This window comes from Coffea arabica, chromosome 5e (assembly GCF_036785885.1).
Source record: "Coffea arabica cultivar ET-39 chromosome 5e, Coffea Arabica ET-39 HiFi, whole genome shotgun sequence".
Lineage (NCBI taxonomy): Eukaryota > Viridiplantae > Streptophyta > Magnoliopsida > Gentianales > Rubiaceae > Coffea > Coffea arabica.
The window spans coordinates 35,231,676-35,255,349 of record NC_092318.1 but is presented as its reverse complement, the minus strand read 5'-3'; the positions used below and the strand labels follow the sequence as shown (position 1 = coordinate 35,255,349).

The 23,674-nt window shown below is 33.3% G+C and overlaps 1 protein-coding gene across 4 annotated transcripts; it reads left to right on the top strand.

Annotated features, from left to right (window-relative positions):
• Nucleotides 1-4,295: 4,295 nt before the first annotated feature.
• Nucleotides 4,296-11,504, top strand: LOC113743778 (triacylglycerol lipase 2-like). Of its 4 annotated transcripts, none has more exons than XM_027271877.2 (9): nt 4,296-4,497; nt 5,219-5,326; nt 5,796-5,936; nt 6,013-6,123; nt 7,965-8,108; nt 8,228-8,268; nt 9,017-9,096; nt 10,172-10,267; nt 11,095-11,504. In XM_027271877.2, exons 1-9 carry the CDS (start codon nt 4,312-4,314, stop codon nt 11,412-11,414), a joined length of 1,227 nt encoding a protein of 408 aa, XP_027127678.1. In that variant the 5' UTR covers nt 4,296-4,311; the 3' UTR covers nt 11,415-11,504. The 4 variants fall into 4 exon arrangements, with proteins under 4 accessions (XP_027127678.1, XP_071904607.1, XP_071904609.1 ...); XM_072048506.1 differs by having other exon boundaries at nt 8,210-8,268; XM_072048508.1 differs by lacking the exon at nt 5,219-5,326 and having other exon boundaries at nt 8,210-8,268.
• Nucleotides 11,505-23,674: the final 12,170 nt, after the last annotated feature.

The following is a 23,674-nucleotide window of genomic DNA, read 5'->3' as shown; positions in this document are numbered from 1 at the left end:
TGTTCTTTCTAGGAAACTGTAGAAAGCTTCCTAGATTGCCTTTCGTGGTTCTCCTTCGAAGTTGTCGAAGAACCACTATCTCTTGACTTGATTTTTTTATGTATAGAATTGTCTTCTGAGACTCTTTGTCGATATGATACTCAGAAGTAAGAACTCTTAGTTCTAGTAGTGGATTACTTGTCATGGTTGAATATGTGACAGATACAAGGAGATCTCGTTGGACTATATTTTCTTCAGAGGATTCACATTGATCTTCTAAAGCAGCTTCAATTTGGACTGTATATCTTGCTTGAGGGATCTTTGAAGATAGATCCAAGTTGTGGAATCTGGTAGAGATGGAAGAAGTTGAGCATCTTCCAGTGTTTGGAATGTCCATACTGGTACTGGTCGAGAAAGATACCCTAAAACTCCCTGATCTGTCAAATTTAATTTGAACTGTCCTTGAAACTATTGTATTTTGACTTGGTATGTTAAGAACCATCTCCGGCAACATCCAATCATCTGCAAGGGATACTTCATCCCAAGTGATTGTTCTAGAAATAGATATCCTAGTCTGTTTGGAAAAGGACTTTTTCTTCTTTTTTGGTTGCTTTCAAGGCTCCAGTGCTGAATGTTGAGCTCATCACCTTGTATTGGATCCTGTAAATAATAGCAATAGGAAGAGTTCCAAATTTTGTTTTATAGTTAGCTGTTTTGATGTTTAAAGTTAGTGCATCTAAAATGTTTCTATTACGGAGAGATACTGTGAAGTTTGGGAAGCAATCAAAATATACTGATCCTTCGCATAGGCTTATCTCAGCGATTCCCAGCAAGGAGTCATTGAAGTTTAGGAATCTGTAGTCTTGGAGACAAAGGAGTAAGGATGTGTCGAGTCCCTCCCCTTGTCAATGGTTTAGCTGCAATTTGTACAAGTCCAAAATGGATATAGTTGTATTTTTGTTGATGTCTTTCAATGGTTTTCTTTGATAAAAGTTTGATTTCTTCATGGTCAACATTTAGAGCAATTGTTTGTTCAACTATTTTAATTGTATAATCAGACGTGATTTTCCATCGTTTACTACTTTGATATATTTCATGTTCTTGATACCTAGGAATTTCCTAGTTATCTATTTCTTGATTAATATCTTGTATGTTTATTTCTTCCTTTAAACAAGTGTTTGAAGAAGAGATGTTTGAAGAAATAGAGTTTTTAGAGCTAAATCTAAAGAAAGAGGCTGTAAAAATAGATTAATAAAAATTAAACAGGTAAGCAGAAAACAAAGTTAATTAATAGAGAATAATCACATATAAGTAGGATTTCCCTTCCGCTTGGTACAAATCCTTTGGGATCCATGAGGGAAAATGTATCATTTAGACAATTTATAATATAGATAGTATGGATTTAAGAGATCAGATTTGAACTATAAAACAACTCATCGCCTTGGTTACTATCATTCTCTAAGAACCTCCTTAAATCTACAAGTCTTACTGCTAGGACCTCTCTCAAAGGTTCCAAAAGCTTGCTGTTTGTCGGCAAGATCTGAACTCGTAGATACATACTAATAGCATCGTAACATATTAAGTAACACACTCATCATCTTACTTCCCCCTCTGGCTCTGATACTAGAGTGGGGCGAGGTATGTATATATATATGTGTGTGTATATTTTACATGATCTCCCTTCTTGATAAACCTGCTGAGCAAATGAAAGGAAAAAATTGTAAATGTGTTAATATTAATTAGTTGTAATTGATGACTACAAGAAGAAAAATAAAAAGGATGATCACTTGAATCGTTGTCATGCAAAAATATTATGACAATATAGCAGTTCATGACGAATGATCTGAAACAATGAAGGAGCAATAAGTAGGAACCTTCTAACCCATTAACCGTCGGCACTTTTTTTCTCCTTTTTTGGTAAGTGAGAGGTATTGAATCGAGGATCTCTTACTTACAATCGGAGTCTCACTATCCGATCCAACCCTTCTCCAGACAAGACTTTACCAAATCATCAGTTCTTGCATTCATCTAAATGGCTTTGCAAGGTCAATGAAAAGAAAATAATCGGAATGAAGCATGAATGAATTATTAGAAATAATCAAATTGCAGCAAAATAGCAACCTTCTTACCCATTCAATGCCTTATAGGGCCCTCAAAGGTGAAAAAATAAAGTAAAGAAAACATACTCTACTCTAATTTATTTCCTCCCAAACACCAATAAAGTAAAAGTCATAAGCTGTCTTACCTGCACGTCCCAACCATTAGGCCCTGGTCCAATGGTCAGGAAGAACCCTTAAAATTCTTCCATACACTAGTGGGTGCAATGGTGCATTTGTCTAGTGACTCTAGTCTAGTGGTTCACCCCCAACCCCTATACAAGCCTTTTTAGCTCCCCAGTAGAGTAGGAGTAGATCAAATAATTGTCATTGCTAACCCAAAAAAAAAAAAAGTCTTACCAGCATATCCCAAAATCACAAGTTTCAACCTTTTGCAACCACCAATAAGTGGCTTGATCAAATAATCAACACCTGGAATCTGACAAAAAAATAGTTTGTCAGCTGATGGGGAACGTAATTGATTCACCAATACGTACGTAACCGATAGCATCGCAGGATATTAACGATTAACATGTATCATCGGTTACGTAACGTTTAACGTATATTGATTACCAGTAGCTATTTACGAATAGTTTTTCTTTCACCAATTACCAGTAGATATATGTCTTGCGGAATCATAAATAAACTTTGTCCATAGCATCGCAGGAAGCAAGAAAAAAAGGTTCTAATAACACATGCTTGTACATATATATAGTTATATATTTGAGTGGGGTAAAACTTTAAATTTTATTCAAAGTTTGCACCATGAGAACTTTATTTTCATTTTAATCTTATCCTTGTAGCTTAAGAATGTGAATCATATTTTCACTTGATATTGAGTAATCAACCAAACGAATAAGCCCCATTATAGGGTTGACAAAAAAACTTGATTCACAACTCCCTAACCCGTACATATATTACAATCGTTCTTTCATTCATAACCTCGAGTGAAGTATAAATCGACAATTTGGACTTGAATATGATTGAGTTACTTAGAAAACATACATATCAACATATACACACTTCTTATTGAAAGCCAATCCCTCACATCAACTTCCTTATTATAACAAAATACAAGCAAAAAAAATGCATATTTGGTCCAAATTTTCATGGCAAAGTGTTAACTAGAGAAACTACAAACTTCACAAACTAATTTCATTTCCACATGTCCTTGAGTACAATAATCATAAAAGAGAAACCTAAGATAGAAAAAGTTATTCACCTTGACCACTTAAGCACTTCCTTAAGTTTGAATCTTTAAACGCTTGCATACAATTCCTGCATAGTACAATCCTTTTAAAAGAGACCATTCTTAGCAACCTCTAACCTTTATAGAGGTGAGTTTGTTTATAATTAAACCTGTGTCAACTATTTTAATCATCACACAGTTTTTGTCTCCAATAATATACTAAAGTACAAGTTTCATTTCTAAACTTTTCTCAGATATATAACTTGTCCTTTAAATTTAGTTACAGCAGGTGTAAGAAAGTACAAAGTAACTTGCAAGAGCCTTGTAAGGGAGAAAACATAAAATAAACCACAAAAGAAACACAAAGTTTATGCTGACTGAATTAAGATTTTAAGCTAATGATTGTTAATCCTTAACTTTATATTAAAAGCTGGTTTATGCATCATCAACAACCTCATGATAGTTATTAAAAGCAGGTTTCTGCATCATCAACAACCTCATGATAGTTCTCCAACACGATGAAATGGCTTAGTGCCCACTATAATTTACTCGTATTACAAAAGATGCAGAGATGATTACTTAAACAAATATTAAAATGTTAAATCAAATTATAATTTCAGGTCCTTTCCTTGTTTAAATTTCCCAATTTTTGCACCAATTCTGTAGGCATATTCAGCTTCATTTTACACCCTATTGACATATGATCCTCATCTTAATCCGAATCTGGATCCAAATACATTTAATGTCCAACTCAGTTGTCTAATCACTCTGTATGAACACATTAAGAATTCATAATCAAACGGAGGACCGTAGCAGAAACGATAATCCAACTGTCACAAAAATTTTGCCCTGAAAGTCTAATTCCCTCATTATGGATTAATTACCTAAGTAGCCTAGAAGATGCCCTCATAAAAAGACAGCCGACCAAATGTTACTATGTGACAAACTATGCTCAATTCTGTCATTATTTGGACTTCATCCCTTATAAAATGGACGTTAAATGGTTAATTTGTCTAAGCAAGAAACAAGTTTTCACCTTTCTTGTCGATGGCTAGCACAATAACTCACACAGTCTTAGCTGTGCTATTATGTGTTTTGGCAGTAGTAGCAAGAACCAACTTGGACAAGCAATCTAGTGATTTCAACCTATCTAAAATATTACCCTTGTTCGATGAAGATGGTATATGTAATTTAGTGGTGGAGAAACAAGGCTATGTCTGCCAAGAGCATAAGGTATGTCTATGAAATTGCAGTCCAGGATGCTACTGATTATTAATAAACAAAAAAATATGGTCATGTTTTACTAAATCGTGGGGCAGATCCCCCTCCCGCTTTTAGTAATTACAGTCATCTCCCTGTTAGTTTTTTCCCCCTATACTTCAATTTTCATGAATTTATCTCCTTTATATTATGTACATGGTTAGTTTTACAATAGCAATGTAGTTTTGGATGACATGAGGATATACATAAGGTAAAATTTGCAAGCAATTTGAGAGGAGGTAAAAATTTTAAAGGTACAGTTATAACCTTATAAGGCGACTTTGGAAAATATGAGGAGTCCCACGTAATATATACAACTGAAATTCTTTCTTAGCTTTTCAGTCTGCTGCTGCTTATTAGGCAGTAATAAATTGATTCTTGCTTGTGATAAAATTGAAAAATGGATTTGTAAATCCAATAATAGTTTTATGCAAAAGATTTTGAACCTGTTTTAAAATTATACTTTTTTTTTTGGTAAGATTATTTTAAGGTTATACGAAATTCTGTCCGTGGATACATTTTGAAACTTTAAGAGTATATAAATTAATGTTGTAAGCCACCATTTCACATGACAGTTCTCTAGAAGACAAATTGGGTAATATAAAGTAGGCCCTTTAAAAAAAAAAAAAAAAAAGGTAGGCCCTTTGTCTAGATATTGGTGACTCATAATTTAACTTATTTGGAAATGATTCAGGTGATAACGAAAGATGGTTATATCTTAAGTCTGCAAAGGATCCCTGAGGGACGGGCTGGCAAGGCAGCCAATAAGATACCAGTGCTTCTACAACATGGGCTTCTGATGGTCATTGCTTTGCCAAGTTGAAAATTTACATTGTCAAATTAAGTTTTGGATAACTAGTGTGCTGAATTTTGTAATCTTTGTCACTGACAAAAAAATGATTCCAAATAACTGATTAAAATCAAAATTTGCACAATTATTTGCTGATGCATGCTTAGTCAAAAAACTTTCATTATTGGGCAAAGACCACAAATTGTCACTAAACTATTTCAAATTTCATATTCTGGTGACTGAACTTTTTATTTATCTGAAATGGTCATTTAACTAACTAAAACTGTATTTCGAGACTAATAGGTATGCATTTTTATTAGATAAGTGAGTCATTTTGGTAAAATAAAAAAGTTTAATGAACAAAACAAGGAATTTTAAACTGTTTAATGACCATCTTTCAATTTGCTCTTCATGTTATTAGGTTGTGAACAACTGTATATTATGTAAAATTCAGTTAGAAAAATGCTGGTATTCTTTTCAGGATGCAGTTTCATGGATGATAAATTCACCAGATGAATCTCTAGCATTTATTTTGGCTGATAACGGGTTTGATGTTTGGCTGGCTAACACTCGAGGCACTAATTATAGCCGCGGACACACATCAGTTGACCCAAATGATCCGGTTTTACAATCTCTAAGCATTTTTTACTTCCTGACATTAGATTCTAGTCCTCTAATATTTTTGCAAGTTTTTGCAGTCTTATTGGGATTGGTCTTGGGATGAATTGGTTGCCTATGATCTGCCAGCTACCGTCCAGTATGTTCATGACCAAACAGGGCAGAAACTGCACTATGTTGGCCATTCCTTGGTAATTTGTCCATCAAATTTTGCATTCCCACATTAATCAAATACATAAGAACTCATCTTAAAAATCTATAACTACTTTAAACTTTGCGCCACTAACTTCTGAATCATTTCTTATTTTGCGCCTGAATTCCAATTTTGAATGTCTTATGCTCTAGACTTTCAAATATGTCCGACTTTAGTTGAACTATTAACCACATTAAGAAAATTAAAGAAAGTTTAGAATATTAAGAAAATCTGTTCAACTTTACTCCTCCCATTGTTCTAAAAGAAAGTCAAATTACATATTGCTCCACTAATTTACCTTATATTCACACATTCTACCCTTAAACTTTCTTATTAAAACTTTTATGCATATATATAACACATGGAATTCGGTTTTTTTCTACTCATTGATCAAATTTGGCACGAGCAGAAACTGGAAATGTGGCTTGGGCCACATAAGACTTGCGTTGCATGTATATTGCATTCCAAATGTTAGATGATGAACTATAATTTTTTTGGTGCTTAAATTTAAATTAAAATGATGTGACATGCATCTAAATCTAGTGTTGGAAAGATTAATCCATAAATGAAAATTTCAAAAGCCTTAGAGGTAAATTACAAAATTTTTTAAATTCTTCAAGGGCATGGAATTGAAGTCCAACAATAATTCAATCTCTAGAACTCGCTACATTTCATTAATTAGCAATTATGGGGTTGTATATACAAGTAATGAATCTAGTCTGGACTTTACTTTTTTTTCTTAATAAATTTGTTCCCAAATAGTGTAAGATAAGCACAATAAAAATAGGGGATGGGTCCGTCACAAAATTCTGACATTATTATCTAAGAAAATGACTATTTTCATCATTCATATTTCACAAAAATATTCTTTTTGTCCCTCATTTTTAAAACGAAATGAATTCATCTTGGACATTTAAAATTTGAAGCTATTATATCCATAAACTCAACTGTAAATCTGAATTCAACCACACAACAACCCGATTGTCAATTTTTGGGGTTTTAATTGGTTGATCATTTCGCTAACTAAATCTAATGTTCACGTGAAAGCTAATGAACCCAAAAAGGAAAAATAAAATATTATAACATAAAAAAGAAGGATGAATCTTTCCTATATTGTCATTGTATATACTAACGGGTCTAGACACCTATCACATCATTTCAATTTCAATTTATATACCAAACTTGTATGTATGGTACACATCTAGATTCACAAGTGTATACACTATTGGTGCACGAAAAGATTTATTCACAAAAGAAACCCTACTATTTCAGGACAAAGGAATAGCCTTTTTATGTTATAATTTTTTATTTTTTTCCTTTTTTTCAATAAATGTCACGTAAATGTGATGGAATTGACCAATTGATCCATCAATTTTGCCCCCGAAATTTGTTATTGGGTTATTGGATGGTTTAATTCATATTGAAAGTTGAGTTCGGGAATATAATAGTTTTAATTTTTAAATGTCAAGGGCTAATTTGTTTCATTTTAAAAGTGAATGATGAAAATAATATTTTTGTAATATGTGAGAGATGAAACGAGTCATTTTCCCGTATTATCTACTCCTTAAATTGTTTCAACGTAGAGTGTAATACGACAAAATAGTACTGGACCTACAGAATCGAAGAACAACTTATTTTGTGTTAAAGCTCATTAATCAACTCTTGAAACACGAAAGCTCAATCTAGTCCGAATCCTAATCAGCATCGTTTCAATCCAACATCATACTTAAGTTCATGAATTTTAAATAAAACATTCAAATAGTTAGGCATAATTCTATCTTAGATCAGAGTAATTCCTATCCTAGTATTGTTTTACATAATTAATACGCTATTTTGCAGGGAACATTGATTGCTTTTGCCGCATTTTCTCAAGAGAAGTTATTGAACTCCATAAGATCTGCTGCTCTGCTTAGCCCTATTGCTTATTTGGCTCAAATGTCTTCATTTCTTGCAAAAACAGCTGCTGATGCGTTTATAGCTGAAGTAGTGGACAAAAAATCTCTTATTTTCTTAAAGCCTTCGTTTTCGCAATGTTGTATTCATTAATTGATTTTTCTGTTTATTTTTGGTCTGGGAACCCAAAGTTTCTTATCATTTTCCAGGACTTATACTGGTTGGGAATTAAGGAATTCGCTCCAAGAGGGTGAGTATCAACTTGAAGATTCGACAAGAGAATACCATTTAATAGAACAACTTCTAAATTTTAGCATAATTAACCTGGTAATTAGTCAAATTTTGGAAAATCAAGAAAGTAGAAAATTTCTGGACAATTAGACAATCTATGTTTGTCCAAAAGACATTGTTTTGGTCACTTTGTTAAAATTTTGTATACATAACCATTGCCAGTGATATCAAATAAGTGTAGCTTTAATCAGGATGGGAATCAATGTTTCTAAATGGAATTCTGAGACTGAATAATATGAAGTTAATAAGTCTCAAAGTATAAGATGGTTTGAGAAGGAAAAAATAATTGTATCATGATCAGTTTTCCATCGACTTCTCTTTTTTTTTTTTGGTTATTATTTTTCCAAATTTTACTAATTCCACCTATATTACTGGCTATATTTTAACTGGTTTATTTTGATCACTTGTCTACTCCTGGTTTACCTATGCCATTCAAACATCAAAAACCAGAACTTAAAAAAGACATTTGAGCTCCTAATAATTATATATAATCTGGTTTTATTCTCCATTCTGCGTTTTTTTTATTGCCCTCTTTATATTCTTTGTTCTCTGTCTTTGTGCTTATCTTTCCTAGGGAACAAAGCCTTTGTCTTTATATTCTTTGTTCTTTGTCTTTGTTCTTTATATTCTAAAGTTTCTTGTTGTGTTCCCCTTGTATGCATAAAACTGAATTTACTCATCGTGACATTTCTTTTCAAGTTAAATAGGGAGGCAGCTGTCAAACTTTTGGAAGATATTTGCAAAAATCCAGAAAACAATTGCTCCGACTTAATGACTTCTTTTACAGGTATCTGACTTTCCTTTTCCTTTCCCGTCTTTGAATCCACTGAGGTTTGATGGAAAACTTGTCGAATTCGGTTATCACCTAAAGTTAGAAAAATTGTTTTCTTATCTTCTTCCTGTGATAGTTTAAAAAAAAAATTATGCATCCTTTTTAGTATATGAATATAAGTTCAAAGTACATCAGGATAGTTGTACCTATTTCTGTACCCTTTTAATGCTCGATATATTTTGGTTTTTGCCTTTTGGTGCTCTATCCACTCTCTAGTAAAGCAATATATATACGCATACCCACACACATAAAATTGTCAATTTAAAATATATCCACTCTCCATTATGACTAATAAATTTTGTTTTTTGAACCCATTTGCACCCTAATCCACAGTTATAAAATGTCAATTTAAAAATGTAGTTTGTGCGAACAGTTTTAAAGCAGAAAATATACAAAACACACACATACACACATGTATGTGTATATGTATGTATATGTATGTATATGTGTATATGTATGTATATGTGTATATATATGTATATGTATATGTATATGTGTATATATGCATATATGCATATGTATGTGTGTACACATACATATATGCTTGTGTGTGTGTGTGTGTGCATACATACATATGTATATGTGTGTATACATATTTGTGCATGTATAGGTGTATATATGTGCGTATGGATATATGTGTATGTATATGTGTGTATGTGCATGTAAAACATTTTACATGTATGTATATGTGTATATATATGTATATGTATATGTATATGTGTATATATGCATATATGCATATGTATGTGTGTACACATACATATATGCTTGTGTGTGTGTGTGTGTGCATACATACATATGTATATGTGTGTATACATATTTGTGCATGTATAGGTGTATATATGTGCGTATGGATATATGTGTATGTATATGTGTGTATGTGCATGTAAAACATTTTATATTCTATTAATAGGTGCGTTGAATTTTTATTGCCGAAACCCTCTCTTTCTATCATGTGTCCTTGGGTTCTTCACAAATGATTAAGGCCTGTATAGTTTTATAATCAATCATTAAACTTCTTTCTTCGTAGGCCCGAATTGTTGTGTGAACTCTTCTAAGACCAATGATTTTCTTGATCACGAACCTCAGTCAACAGCAACGAAGAACATGATCCATCTAGCTCAGAGTAAGTATTTTTCACCAGAAATGACACGAGAATATACATGTTGTCACCAAAACTAGGGAAGTACAATACAACTCCCCAGAAAAAGTTTAAGCCATTTTACACTGCAGTTTCTAGTAAAATAGTTAAAAGGGAGAATTAGAAAGACCTATTTTGGATTTCATCCTGTTTTTCTCAGAACTTACTTCTAAACTTTAAGAACTTCTTGAATGACTTTTTTCAATATAATCAAGATGTGAAAAGTTGTTTATATGGATTAGTGAATAGTGGTAGAGGCAACACATGGAAAACTTGCATTTTCTGCAACTTTTTAATTTTAAATGTTACTATAGAAATTTTTCAAAAAGTGTGTAAGTGCAGTTAAAGACGTTAGAGAAGATTTTAACCAGAAAAAATTCCAAAAAATTTCTTACCAAAAGAATATTTTATGGTTTTCAAAGCTTTAATCATTTAAAAGTTTATGTATAAATTGTTTTAATGTTAATTTCAAAGATGAGTGTAATTACATTAAAAAAAAAAAGCAAAAGTTTAAAAATGTCAAACATGTAATATATACCTAATTACCAACTAGGAAATCAATTAATTTTCCATGCACACATTACACATCACAGTAAATATATAGTTGACACACAACCAAGGAAAAGTTTCTATTCATGCATGAAGAGATATCAGGAATCTTATTTCTGACTATGCATTAATATATAAATATAGATGTGTAAAGAGTATACGAGAAAAGACAAATTGATCCGTCTATCATAACATTGTAATTTCAGTTGATATCATTCATTTTCTTCTAGGCAAACATATCTTACATCATGGTTTTCATGCAGTGATTAGACAAGGAACTATAGCCATGTATGACTATGGCAGCGCAGATGAGAATAACAAACATTATGGACAGCCCACTCCTCCTGTATATAATATGAGTAGTATTCCAAAAAATCTTCCTCTTTTCCTGAGCTATGGTGGCCAAGATTATCTCTCGGATGTTGATGATGTAAAAACTCTGCTAAACGCTCTCAAGGATCATGATGCTGACAAACTTTTAACCCAATATAGGGAGGATTATGCACATGCTGACTTTGTTTTTGGTGAGAATGCTAAGCAAGTTGTGTATGATCCACTCATGGCATTTTTTATGCTTCAATGATTGTGAAAAGAAAAAGGAAATGGATGTACTTGTATTGTATAACGTTCCATATGATTATACTATGTTAAGCAATATCTTTTCTTTCTCTAAGTTCTAGTAGTCAAAATTCTAACTTTTATCTAAACTTTTTTGTAAATATTTTGATCCAATTTAATTGAGTTATGTCAACATCGGAAGATAGTTTAATTTTTTTGTGAGCAAGAATTGGATCAGTCATCCCTCACATATTGTAAATGTGAAAATTCAGTCCCTTAGAATGAAAATGATCAGTTTCAATCCCTAGCAAATAAAAAAAGATTCATTTTAGTCCTTTTGTACTTTTCCAAATGATTTTTGGCCGGAATGTGTCATGCACACATTATGTGCCCAAATTTTAAAGGGTAAAAATGGCAGACCACTTCAATATTGACCAAAAAGTGTAGGCAAATGCTTGCATGAACTTGGTCGACCACCTAGATTGTACCTCCCTTAGACAGAAAATAGCCACATCACACTTTGCATATAATAATATTCAAAAAGTCTTCAAAAGTTATGATCAACCTGGACTCTTGATTAAATGAAAGTAAAAGGAGTTTGACTAAAGAAATCAAATGTACGATCAAAAAACTTTCAAGCAATAATTGTTCAGTCTCTAGACCATCTGGATTCAGGAAGGGATGAAGAGAAGGCCTAGGGAAGAAAAGATGAGTTTGAACCCAAGGAGAATAAAAGGCTAGGAGATTGAAGTGAGATAGAGTGAATCCAAGAAACATCCCTCTCCAGATCTTGATTTTGCTTTTAACTCTTTTAATTAATTTTTTCCTGCTATTTCGTCTTATATCAAGGATGATTCTTATCTTCATATCTGAAATTGGGGGCATTCAGGCACTTTCATTGATACAATTTATGCTGAAGACTTCAAGCGAGAAGTACTACTTTTTAATGGTTATTTTCTATTGTAAAATTGAGTTGCTCTTCATGGATAGATTTTCACCTTATCCAATAATGAATAATAAATGGTGGATGTTCTGCTAGAGGTGGGGAAAGAGTTAAAAGCATACGAAACTATGGAGACATTGAGAAATTTTTTTTTTTAATGATGTTGAATATTTGGTGGCCTATGGGAGATCTTCAGAAGCTATTGTTGGATATTGGATAAGCTATGGGAGGATGCTAGCAGCAAGAGTTAATTGGGATCCCCTTTCTTTGTTTTATCCCTTTTTTTGGAAGAAAAAGGTTGGGGTCTAAGATTCTTACTTGATTTTCTGCATTTTGATTCCTGGGTTCTTGTTCATATTTGGGATGTTGCAATTCTTTTCCTCCAAATTTTGGAAGAAAAAAGGTTGGGTCTAAGATTCTTGCTTGATATTCTACATCTTGATTTCTAGGTTCTTGTTCATATCTGGAATGTTGGAATTCTTTTCCTCCAATTTTTGGAAGAAAAAAGGTTGGGGTCTAAGATTCTTGCATGATGTTCTGCATCTTGGTTTTCTGGGTCCTTATTTATATCTCAAATGTTGCAATTCTTTTCATCCAAATTCTTCCTTTCCACATATGAAGAGGAAAGCCCTCTGTTTAAGTCTAGTTAATTAACACCAGAAGACGTGAGAGGATCAAAAATGAACAAGCATTTTTTTCCTTCCTTTCAAACTACTGAACTAGCAAATTTTTCATGCTTCTGCCATTGGTGATAAAGCTTAGATTTAGGGTTTGGAAGAGTTGAAGGATGTTGAGCAGTAATGGTCCCTCACATTTTTTTTTTTCCGAAACGATATATGGTTGTATTTCTTTTCAAAAGATGTACAAGTACGAGCAAAGGCTCGATGAAACTATACAAGCGGTCATTTAACCACTAAGGAAACAAAAGTTCCTCATCAAAAGTCCCTCACATTTTTTTGATTAACATTAAAGTGGTCTACCATTTTTAGCCTTTATACATTGGGCACGTGATGCGCATGTGACACATTCCAGCCAAAATTGCTTGGAAAAGTGCAAAGGGACTAAAATTGATCATTTTTTATTTGTTAAGAACTAAAACTGATCATTTCCGTTCTGAAGGACTAAATTTTTACATTTGCAATATGTGAGGGATAATTGATGCAATTCTCCCTTTCGATTTAATACTAAATGTCTACCGGCTAGCTTGTCTCAAGATTCAAAAACTTTGTTCCTAAATATTGTATAGTTTTTATAGTTATTTCGGTTGGGAGAATGGGAGTTTTGGTCCCAATTTATAACCCATGCACGAAATTAGTCTCCAATCTAAATGTGGTCTTCAATCTATCCAATTTTGCTCGAAAGTGAATAATTGACGGGTTTTTTTTTTTTGAATATTTGCTAGAAACAAGCCACGTGAGAGCACGTGTCGGCGATTAAAACCCCTTTCTCAATTTTTTGAACGTGGAAACTCGTAAAAAGTTTATTTCCAGCTATCTGGTCCCCTTTTTTATTAATGAAGACAAAACACAATCAGCAAATGGAGTTAATTATATTAATTAGTATTAGTCTACTATATAATTAGGCGATTGGTGTGTGAAAGAACAAAATCAACCAAGACTTTCTCTCTCTTTCATTCTCTCTATTCTTCTCCAACTAAAGAAAAAACCCTTGTAGCCGAATTCTATCAGGCAGTGACAAAGACTTGTAGAGATCAGGATTGAAGAGTTTCGGGTTTCCTTCATCCATTCACACTTGTGGCAAAATTTTGACAGATTTGTCCAATATCTAATTTTATGTAGTCATGATACCAGAAAAATTTTGTCACTATAAGGTGCAAGCAATGATGATTACATCTTGGACACACAGCAACCTTGAAAGAAGGTATTTCAAGTACGGCATGAAAGAAGGCATAGGCTATCTCAAATTCTTGCTTTAGCTTTCAAATTTGAAGTTTTTTCTGAAGCATTATTTTCTTGACCGTGAAAGGCAAAAGAGATGAACAAGGTTGTAAATATTTTGAATGGTATGATCCGGTAATGTGCCAAAGATCCACTCCTTTGATACCTGGTTTGCTGCAAAGCATGAATGCTAAGGATGCCACAATTGAAAAGTTAAGAGCAAGGGAAAGAAAATTAGTCAGTGCAATTGTGTTGTTGGTACTGTTGTTGTCGTTTGTTTTGTTGCTGTAAATGACCAGAAATTAGGATGGAATAGCTATGTTTTAGCTAATTGTGACAAGCAGCTAGTGATCATTGTGTGGTTCAAGCTAATAGCTAGAACACATTCATTCAGAATTTTATAGTTTTTGCTTGGAGTGGGTGAATGTGTAGGTTGGGATGTATTATCTTGCTAGGATGTATTGTAAACTATAATAGACATTTCTTGATGCCAAAATGATCAGCCTTTTAGGATCTTTTGAGTCTCTGTTTAACTGTGATTTAACATTCGGATTAGTAAATATCTGTCTAGCATCTCATTACACATGTAAAGTGACGGCAATTTAGAGGCCAAACAAAGGCATTATTTAGAAATTATCCTTGTAAAACACCAATGCTAAATCATAAAATGATGTCTAGATATTCACAACTCAATTGAAAAAGGAAATTGCAACAATTCTGCCCAGAAGTCACTAATAACTATGGAAACATAACATAATCTTGGAATTCAATTATTATAACCATCAAAAAAGCACCAATTGGCTGCATTACAAAATATAAATAGACATGGTTATATTGCCATAAATTCTGGTTGCATTACTTCCAACAAAACAAAAGAAGTACAAGTGTACCCATACATACAACACAGTCACCAACAAAAGAAATACATAATTAATTCACTTTTGTTTTTCCTTTAACATTGGACTTGTCACCACATTCACTGCTAGAAGCTAGCCAAGAGGTCCTTGGGAGTCCGAGATGAAGTTGAACATCCCTGATTCTAAGTGGCACAGAAACAATAGGAGCAACTAGTTGACTAATATGTGCCACATGTGAACCTGAAATTCCAAAAACCTCATATAAGTTTGGTTCAGCAACAGGAGCAGAAGAAATTAAGTTGTTCTCAGTAGGTTGTTGGCTATTTTGTGATAAAGCTGCGTTCTTTTCTGCATGTCTAGTGCCTTTTCCCTACACAATAGTAGTATGAGGAATGAGTATGTGCAGTATCAATTTGGTAAGAATATGAAATCAATTTCAAGATATAAGAAAATTGTACAGCTTTTTTAACTGCTCTTCTTACTATCTTCTTAGCATTAGAGCTAATATTTTCAACCTAGAACATGACAATAAAATCATTATCATTAAGCAAATAGAAAATCATAGTACTTGAATTTAAATATATTAGATGTTATCACTTATAGAGATGCTATGGTTTGTATCCATTTGTGACAAGTCACCTACACATTGTACTTCATGCAATCCATCATGAATTTGTGAAAGACTTGCATCTTCACTCTCATGAACATTTGCACTTCTTTAACTAGATATACCATATTTTTCTTGCCTAAGTTTGCATGTTCTTGTGTTATGACCCTTTTGCCCACAGTATGTACATTTACAAATTTGCCCAAATCTTCTTACTTTTACTCTTTTATCTTTCATTACTTGCACCTCATCAACAAATTTCCACCTCTGTTTCTTGGGTTTTCCTGGTGCCCTTCCATATGTTGGTGGGAGTGGTGGCTGGACATTCATCTCTGCCTAATCTTGCTCTCCATTAAGAGGTAGTATGCATGGCTCATAACACGTGAGATAAGTTTTCATATTGTAGCAGTCATCAACATACTCCATTGGATCCTTCATTGCAATCCAAAGTGCTAAAATTGCATGATAGCATTGTATTCTTGTCAAGTCCCATTTTCTACATGAGCATGTCTTCTCTTCAATATTAACTGCATACTTTTCACTATAGAGATCAACAACTTCTTAGTTAACTTTGTTGGATTCGTAACGCACACGGTAAGTTACTTTATCTATGTTCTCCTTCTTTCCTTTCCTGATTTTTGGGCAGATTGCATATTTGCTCCATTTTTCCCCGGCTTTGTCTATGTTTTCCTGCATTCTTGACATCATAAAAAATCTCAATGACTCCATCATTGCAACAATTGACTTTTCTCTAGCATCTAAGATCTTGTTGTTGAAGGATTCACATATGTTATTTAGCAACATATCACACTTTGGGTAAGTGCTAAAGTGTGATCTACTCCACTCTACTAGATTTTTGTCATCCAACCACTTAGCAGTTTCAGCATCAAGTTTTGCAATTGCCTCTATTCTTCTTATGAATGACATTGGAGTAGTTGCCTTGGCTGCTTTTTAAAGAGTTTTCCTCATTGCTGTCCCTTTGAACCCAGCTGATGACATGTTGTTGTGCATATGTTTAACACAGAATCTGTGAGTTGCATTAGGAAAAACTATCACATGCTCGGATTATTCCCTTTTGCTTATCACTCATTATTGTCCATTCATAGTCCCTTTCAATTTTCAAATCTTCTCTGAGCAATGCTAGAAACCAAATCCAAGAGTCTTTGGTTTCTCCCTCAGTTGCTGCATAAATTATAGGATACATTCCATTATTTGGATCAACTCTAACTATTAGCAATTATACACCTCCTGTTGAACCTTTGAGAAAAGTTCCATCCAATCCAAACACACGACTACAAGCTACTAAAAACCCCTATTTTACCCCAGCAAAGCACATGTATAATCTCTAAAATTTGCCTTGCCTAGTTACTGCATCACAATAGTCATCTACTAGTTTCATAATTACTGTGCTGCTAGATTAATTCTCTCAGTTTCATTGATATATTGAGACGGTTTATTACATTGATCTATCTCACTATCTTTGGCCAAACTCTCTACAATTTTCTTAGCTCTATAGCCTTGATGTCTACTAAGATAACATTTGTTCTCCTTTATTATCAAAATTTTGAAACTAACATAGTCCAGCCTTGGATTCTCCCTAAATGTGCCAATATATTTTCTTTCTACCCACCTAGATTTCACACTCTTGTTGTGGAATGAAAATCCACACTTGTGGTTCTTTTGAAATGTTCTAACCTCCAATCTGCCATCCCCTTTCATCCTTTTAGCATATATGCACCAATCAAACCAATTTTTGGGACATATTGCTCTAACTCTTATGCTATCACTCTTGATAAATTTGAATGGTCTCCCTCTTCTGATGTTCTAGATTCTAATTACTTCTTTCAACTCCTTGAAGGAGGAACAACGTTGTCCAAGTTTAATTTTAGGGTTATTTTCATCCTTGGAATCAAATATAAGGGGTCTCAATCTATCCTCTTCATCCAATCCTCTAATACTACCAATATCAGTACCTAAATTTGGGGCAACATCTATGTCATAGTTGTCAGCATCACTTTTAGTATCACTAGGCATTTGTGTCCTAGGCATGTGTCTCATCCTAGCATCTGCAAACTTCTTTTTTAGATCCCTATTCAGTTGCTCTTGTTTTCTATTTTCTATCCCCAACTATTCTGAATTTTCATCAATATTTTCATCATAATAATTATCATCTGAATTTTGATCATAATCTGAGTCTTTTCCTGAGATCTCTCGAATCAAAGTCTGAACTAACTATATATTCATCATAACCCCCTATTGTGATGCTAGCAGATCACTAAAGGAAACCTCTACATACAAATCAACCATCCTACCATAGTCAAAATGATCAGTACAATAAGTATGTAATTCTCTATCATGCCTTAACAAACGAAATCCATATTCCTCCATTAGGATATGGTACTTTTTTGTCACCAACAACTTGAAGTTGATTTTCTAGCATTTTATTCATCTCAAATAGACTAATGCCTATAGTCTCTACATGATCAAAAACTCTTAATTCTCCTTCCTCATAATGCACATCAGGTTCGGTTTCATATTTTTTCCATATATAACAATTCATAGTCACTTTAGTGCTATTGCTGTCTGAATTTAGGGATAAAAAAATAAAACAAACACAATAAACAAGTAGCACAAGTGACAAATCAAATTATATAAGTAGATAATTTGCACCCAATCAGCAAATCAATAATTATATATAATGGGATGATTGTCATATAAAGTTCAGACAATGACTACAAAGGCACGTTAGAAAGTCCCATTTAATCCAACATTGTCTAGCATGACAACCCACACCAGAAAGACGCACAGGGATCACATACAACAGTAGACAAGTTTGTTTTTAGGACTTTTCTCAGATTCATTTAAAATTCAATTTTTAACAGATTTGTTTTCTTCCACATGAAAATATCACCATTCATCATCACATTCTTATAATATAAGCATGAATTAAGTATGCATAATGCTAGATGAGGTCAAAATTGAATACCATAATTCGGTGACAGTGTTCCATTCAAATCTTTTGGTCTTAGTGCTATTTTTTCCTCACAGATCCATGAACAACTCCACTATCATTGAGTTCTTTAAGATTTTTCCACCGATTTGCTGGTTTTATGCACAGAACTTAGGGTATTAAGGTTTTATGTTCTTGTTGCTGGAGACCGAAATGAGAGAAGAAAGAGGTGTTTTATTTTTTTTTACCTTTTTTTTGTTATATATTTGCTAATTGTGATTTTGTCTTTGTTAAGAAAAAGGGGGACCAGAAAGTTTGAAATAATTTTTTACGATTTTTCACATTTAAAAAATTGAGAAAGGGATCTTAACTGCCGGCATGTGCTCTCACGTGACTTGTTTCTGGCAAAAATTGAAGAAAACCCATCAATTGTTCACTTTCGAGCAAAATTGGATAGATTGGGGACTACATTTGTCTTTAAAAATAGATTAGGGACTAATTTTGTACATGGGTTATAAATTGGGATCAAAACTCCAATTCTCCCATTCATTAAAGACTAATAAAAGTACAGGTCATCCTCAAAGCTTACATACTTCAGTTAAACAATTAAGAGTGATTCTTGTTCATCTCAGTCTCTATCTCTCATTTAATTTTCTTCAGGTCAAAGATAGACCATTGATCTTTACCATGGCTACAGTTTTATTTTTTTAATACCTTTTCTTCACATCCTATGATCTCTAAGAGTTTTACAAGATTACTGAAACTATTCCTCAATTCAATAGGACTATCTCCCAATATATGGCTCTCATTTGTCATGTACTTCCATAACTGAGGCACATGAAATACATTATATACTCTTGACAAGTTCGGAGGTAATGCGAGTTTGTATGCTACGTAACCAACTCTCTCTAGCGTTTCATATGACCCAATGAAATATGGACTCAACCTTCCTCCGTGGAATCATACCACCTTTTTGGTGGGTGAAACTCATAAATATACCTTATCCTCTACTTGAAACTCTAAAGGCCTTTTTTCTTTTTGCATTAACCCAATTCTTGTTTCGATTTTGAGTGAATTTTAATAATCCTCTACTGACTTTAATTTTTTCAATCATTTGTTGAACGATCTCAGATCCAGTCAAAATTTTCTCCAATACCGTCCTAATACACATAGGACCTACACTTTCTCCCATAAAATACTTCAAATGGAGTCATACCAATACTGCTATGATAACTACTATTATAGAAAAACTCTATCAATTTAACCATTCCATCCTAATTATCCTTAAAATCTAGTGTATATGCTCTTAACATATCCTCCAATATCTGAATTATACTTTCTAAGTATCCATCCATTTATGGGTGAAAATTTAAACTCAATCTTAGTTCCATTCACATCACCCTTTGATAAATCATCCAAAATCTAGATGTAAATCTCATAATTCTATTTGACATAATGCTAACAGGTATTCTGTGTAGAAATAATATATATCTCTACCAATTTCTCTATTGAAATCGTATTTTTGGTGAATAAGAAGTGAGCTATCTTAGTCAATATATCTAGACAGTCTAACCACAAAATTTATAATAATATGCTCCTAATTCTATTAAAAAATCTAAAGCTTTTAATAATCTTACAGATTGTTGATGCTCAACTTTCATTTTTTTTTTGACACATCAAATACTTAGGTACAAATTGAGCTATCTTTCTTTTCATTCTCTTTTATCAAAACTGCCATTGGAAATTATAGTACATTTTTGTACTTTTGGATAAATTGAGTATTTGGTATTGTGTGCTTCTCTTAAAATACTATTTTTCAACTTCTTGTTAACAGGTACACAAAGTCTAACTCTTATATTTATACTTCCATCATTACTTAGTTGAAAGTCATCAATAGGGGTCATTTTTATCCTTTCCCTAATATTTTTCAAGTTAGGGTCTAATTTTTGAGTTTTATCAATACGATCCATTAATTCTGGCTGCAGTATTAGTATTGACAATTCACTCTTAAGTGATCCAATAAACTCTATTTACTTCTCTAACTTCCCTTTGGGTATACTCATACTCTTCCTACTCAAACACTAGGTACCTTATGAGCCTTATTAACCTTGTAGGGATGACAACTAAAGGTTTAAGTCATAATCCTTGATCAACTCCAACCATCTTCTTTAATAAATGTTCAACTTTTTTTTATTCGACAAATACTTCAAACTCTTATAGTTTGTAAACGCTTCACATTGTTCGCCATACAAATAATGCCTCCATATTTTCAAGACAAATACTATAGCTGCTAGCTCTAAATCATGCAAAAAGTAGTTTTGCTTGTAAGGTTTCAACTATCACAATGCTTAGACTATTAGTCCATCATTTGGTATCAACAAACTCACTAAGTCATTCTTAGATGTATCACTATAGTATACATCACAAATCAATCTAATCCTGAAAGCAAAATCAAAACCAAAGCAATAACCAATCTTTGTTTCTATTGAAAGTCTTCACTGATTTTAATGTCAAGATCCACCATTGAACCATATATATTTATCACAAGCAACCTCCAATAGTATAGTAGTTGTCGGATATGGAAGAATAAGCAATTGTAAAAGTCTATTCTTATAGCGTGAACGTGAGAAACTTTTGTTGCTGTATCACACTCAAATTGAGAAGCCGTTCTAACTATGATCTTCAGCAGATTTTACGGAGCTATGCATTAATGAGAAGAGGAAAATTGCAACTACATCTGTGACAACCCCACCTTTCCCCTAGGGCGTACCCAAGGGTTTGGTGGACCGTCTGCCCAACTCTCGTCAGGACTCACTCACTCACTCAATCAACTCTCAAGATTAATCATTCAAGTCTCCAAGATAACATTTAAGTTCTATAATTCAACCAAAATGTAAACTTATTTACAACCCAAAAGCCGAACGTATGATACAACATCAAGTGTCAAAATACATCCTATCAACCAAAAGTATAAGTACAAGAGAGTTGCACACTCTAGTTCACATTCAACTGTTTCGGACCTCCAGTCCTGTAAGGAAAACAAAAACTAAAGGAATGAGTTAAAAGTCCAGTGAGGTTCCTAAACAAGCAATCAGGTAGGGAAACCATGGAAGCATTACATTTAATAATTTGCATACTTTGCAGAGTAATATCCAATCATTCAAGAAATAAACACTCAATCATTGGAAGGATACGTGCTCACTTGGAGCCATTCATTCGAGTCATTCATTCATTCATTCCCCAACCATTTTCCTTATCCCTTCGACATTAGAAAACATTTGCAAGTGAAAACTCTTTCAGTGATCTTGTCATTCATTCATTGAATTCACTAGCCAGTTCTTCACCAGACTTCGTGGTAATACTCGAGTATACCAAACATTGTCCCAGGGTCACCAGCCGCCCGACCGTGTCCGCTTCTAGCTTGAATCGACTAGCACCGAAGGGCAAGAGTCCAGTTCAGCCAAAAGGCTTACATTCATGCACAAGTAGCATTCAATCATTTAATCATTGAAAATTTCATGTTCACTTAGGTCAAGTGCGATAAAGTACACACTCGCCTATCGAAAATCCATTTATCAATCATTGAAAACCGTTTAACATTCAAGCAAACATTCACAACAATTCACATAGTCATTGGAAGCACAACATGCAAAGAACACTCACCAGTTTAAGCAAAATAACGTCAAAAGTTCGCTCTCAGGTTATGCTTTTGATCACCGACAAAATCTAAGAATAACCAAGAGAAAATATTATGGTTCAACCATCTAAAATTTAGGTGAACCAAAAAAAATCCGAGTAACTACTAGTGCAAAGATGCAAATATGGTTTTGGAGTGAAAAGAAAACATTTAGACCCAAGAGACATGAGTAACCAAGAATTTCCTCATTCCAATCATAAAACCAAACTCAAAATGGTTTAACAACTCCAACTTAAAGTTGGAATTGAAAGTCAGGATAGTTTTAGGAAAATGGAATTTTTTCCAATTTTGCGCGATGCTATTTGAAAAATTATATCTCAAGTTTCTTAAGTCCAAAATTTATAAAATTTATACCATTGAAAAATAGATTCAAAGAGTTACAATTTCTCAGAAGACACCTTTGCAAGATTCTATCCACATGTGAGTCAAAATCTAATCTCAAACGACTGCTTTATCCAGTAGAAAGACAGAACAGGAATGAAAATTTAGTCAAATTTAGAAAATCACAGATATTCATAGGAATTGATAAAAATTCTGAAATTTACATAATAGAAATTACTCTGAATCTTATTTCAAACGAAACAAACGGAACTCAATTTGGATTTTTTCACACCAAAATATGACAGATTTTCCAAAACTGCGCAGAGCCTCTTGCGGAAAATTTTCAGCACACTAATAGTTTGGAAAATTAGGTTCTTTCCTTTCTTAAATCTCTTTGTCTTGGCTCAAAACTAACATACATGCAAAGAAATAGCTTGTAACAAGTGTTTTGAGTAAAATCATATGCAAGAGGAAGGCAAAATACCCTAAATTTACACCTTAACCTTCACTTAATCAACAAGGAGAAAAATCCAGCATATGTCCCCAAACTTCTTCAAGTTAATCATCCAATTCAAGTCTTAATTTCATAGTAAATAAACCTCAATCAAGGCCACAAGTGATAAGATACAAGAGATTCTTATTCTCAACCATAAAACCAACTAAAGTAGGCATGTACCAAGCATATCTTCAACATACATCCAAGCTGGAAAATTTCATCTCAAAGCTAGAAATTAACTACTAAAGCTGGAAAATCATACCTAGAAGCTAAAAAATCTCATTCCAAAGCTTATAGTTCATCCAACCTCATATCAAAGCTAAACCATTCATATCAAGGCTTGCCAACACATTCCAAAGCTGAAAATTTCAATCTACTAAGCAAAACCATGAAGCCTTCCATAAAATCCATCACAATCAAGTCATGTGTTGCTTAAATGGCAAAATAAGAAAGAAAAAGAGAGGTTTCTAGTATAATACCTCAAAACCCCCAAAATAAGTTGCAAGACAAGAACTT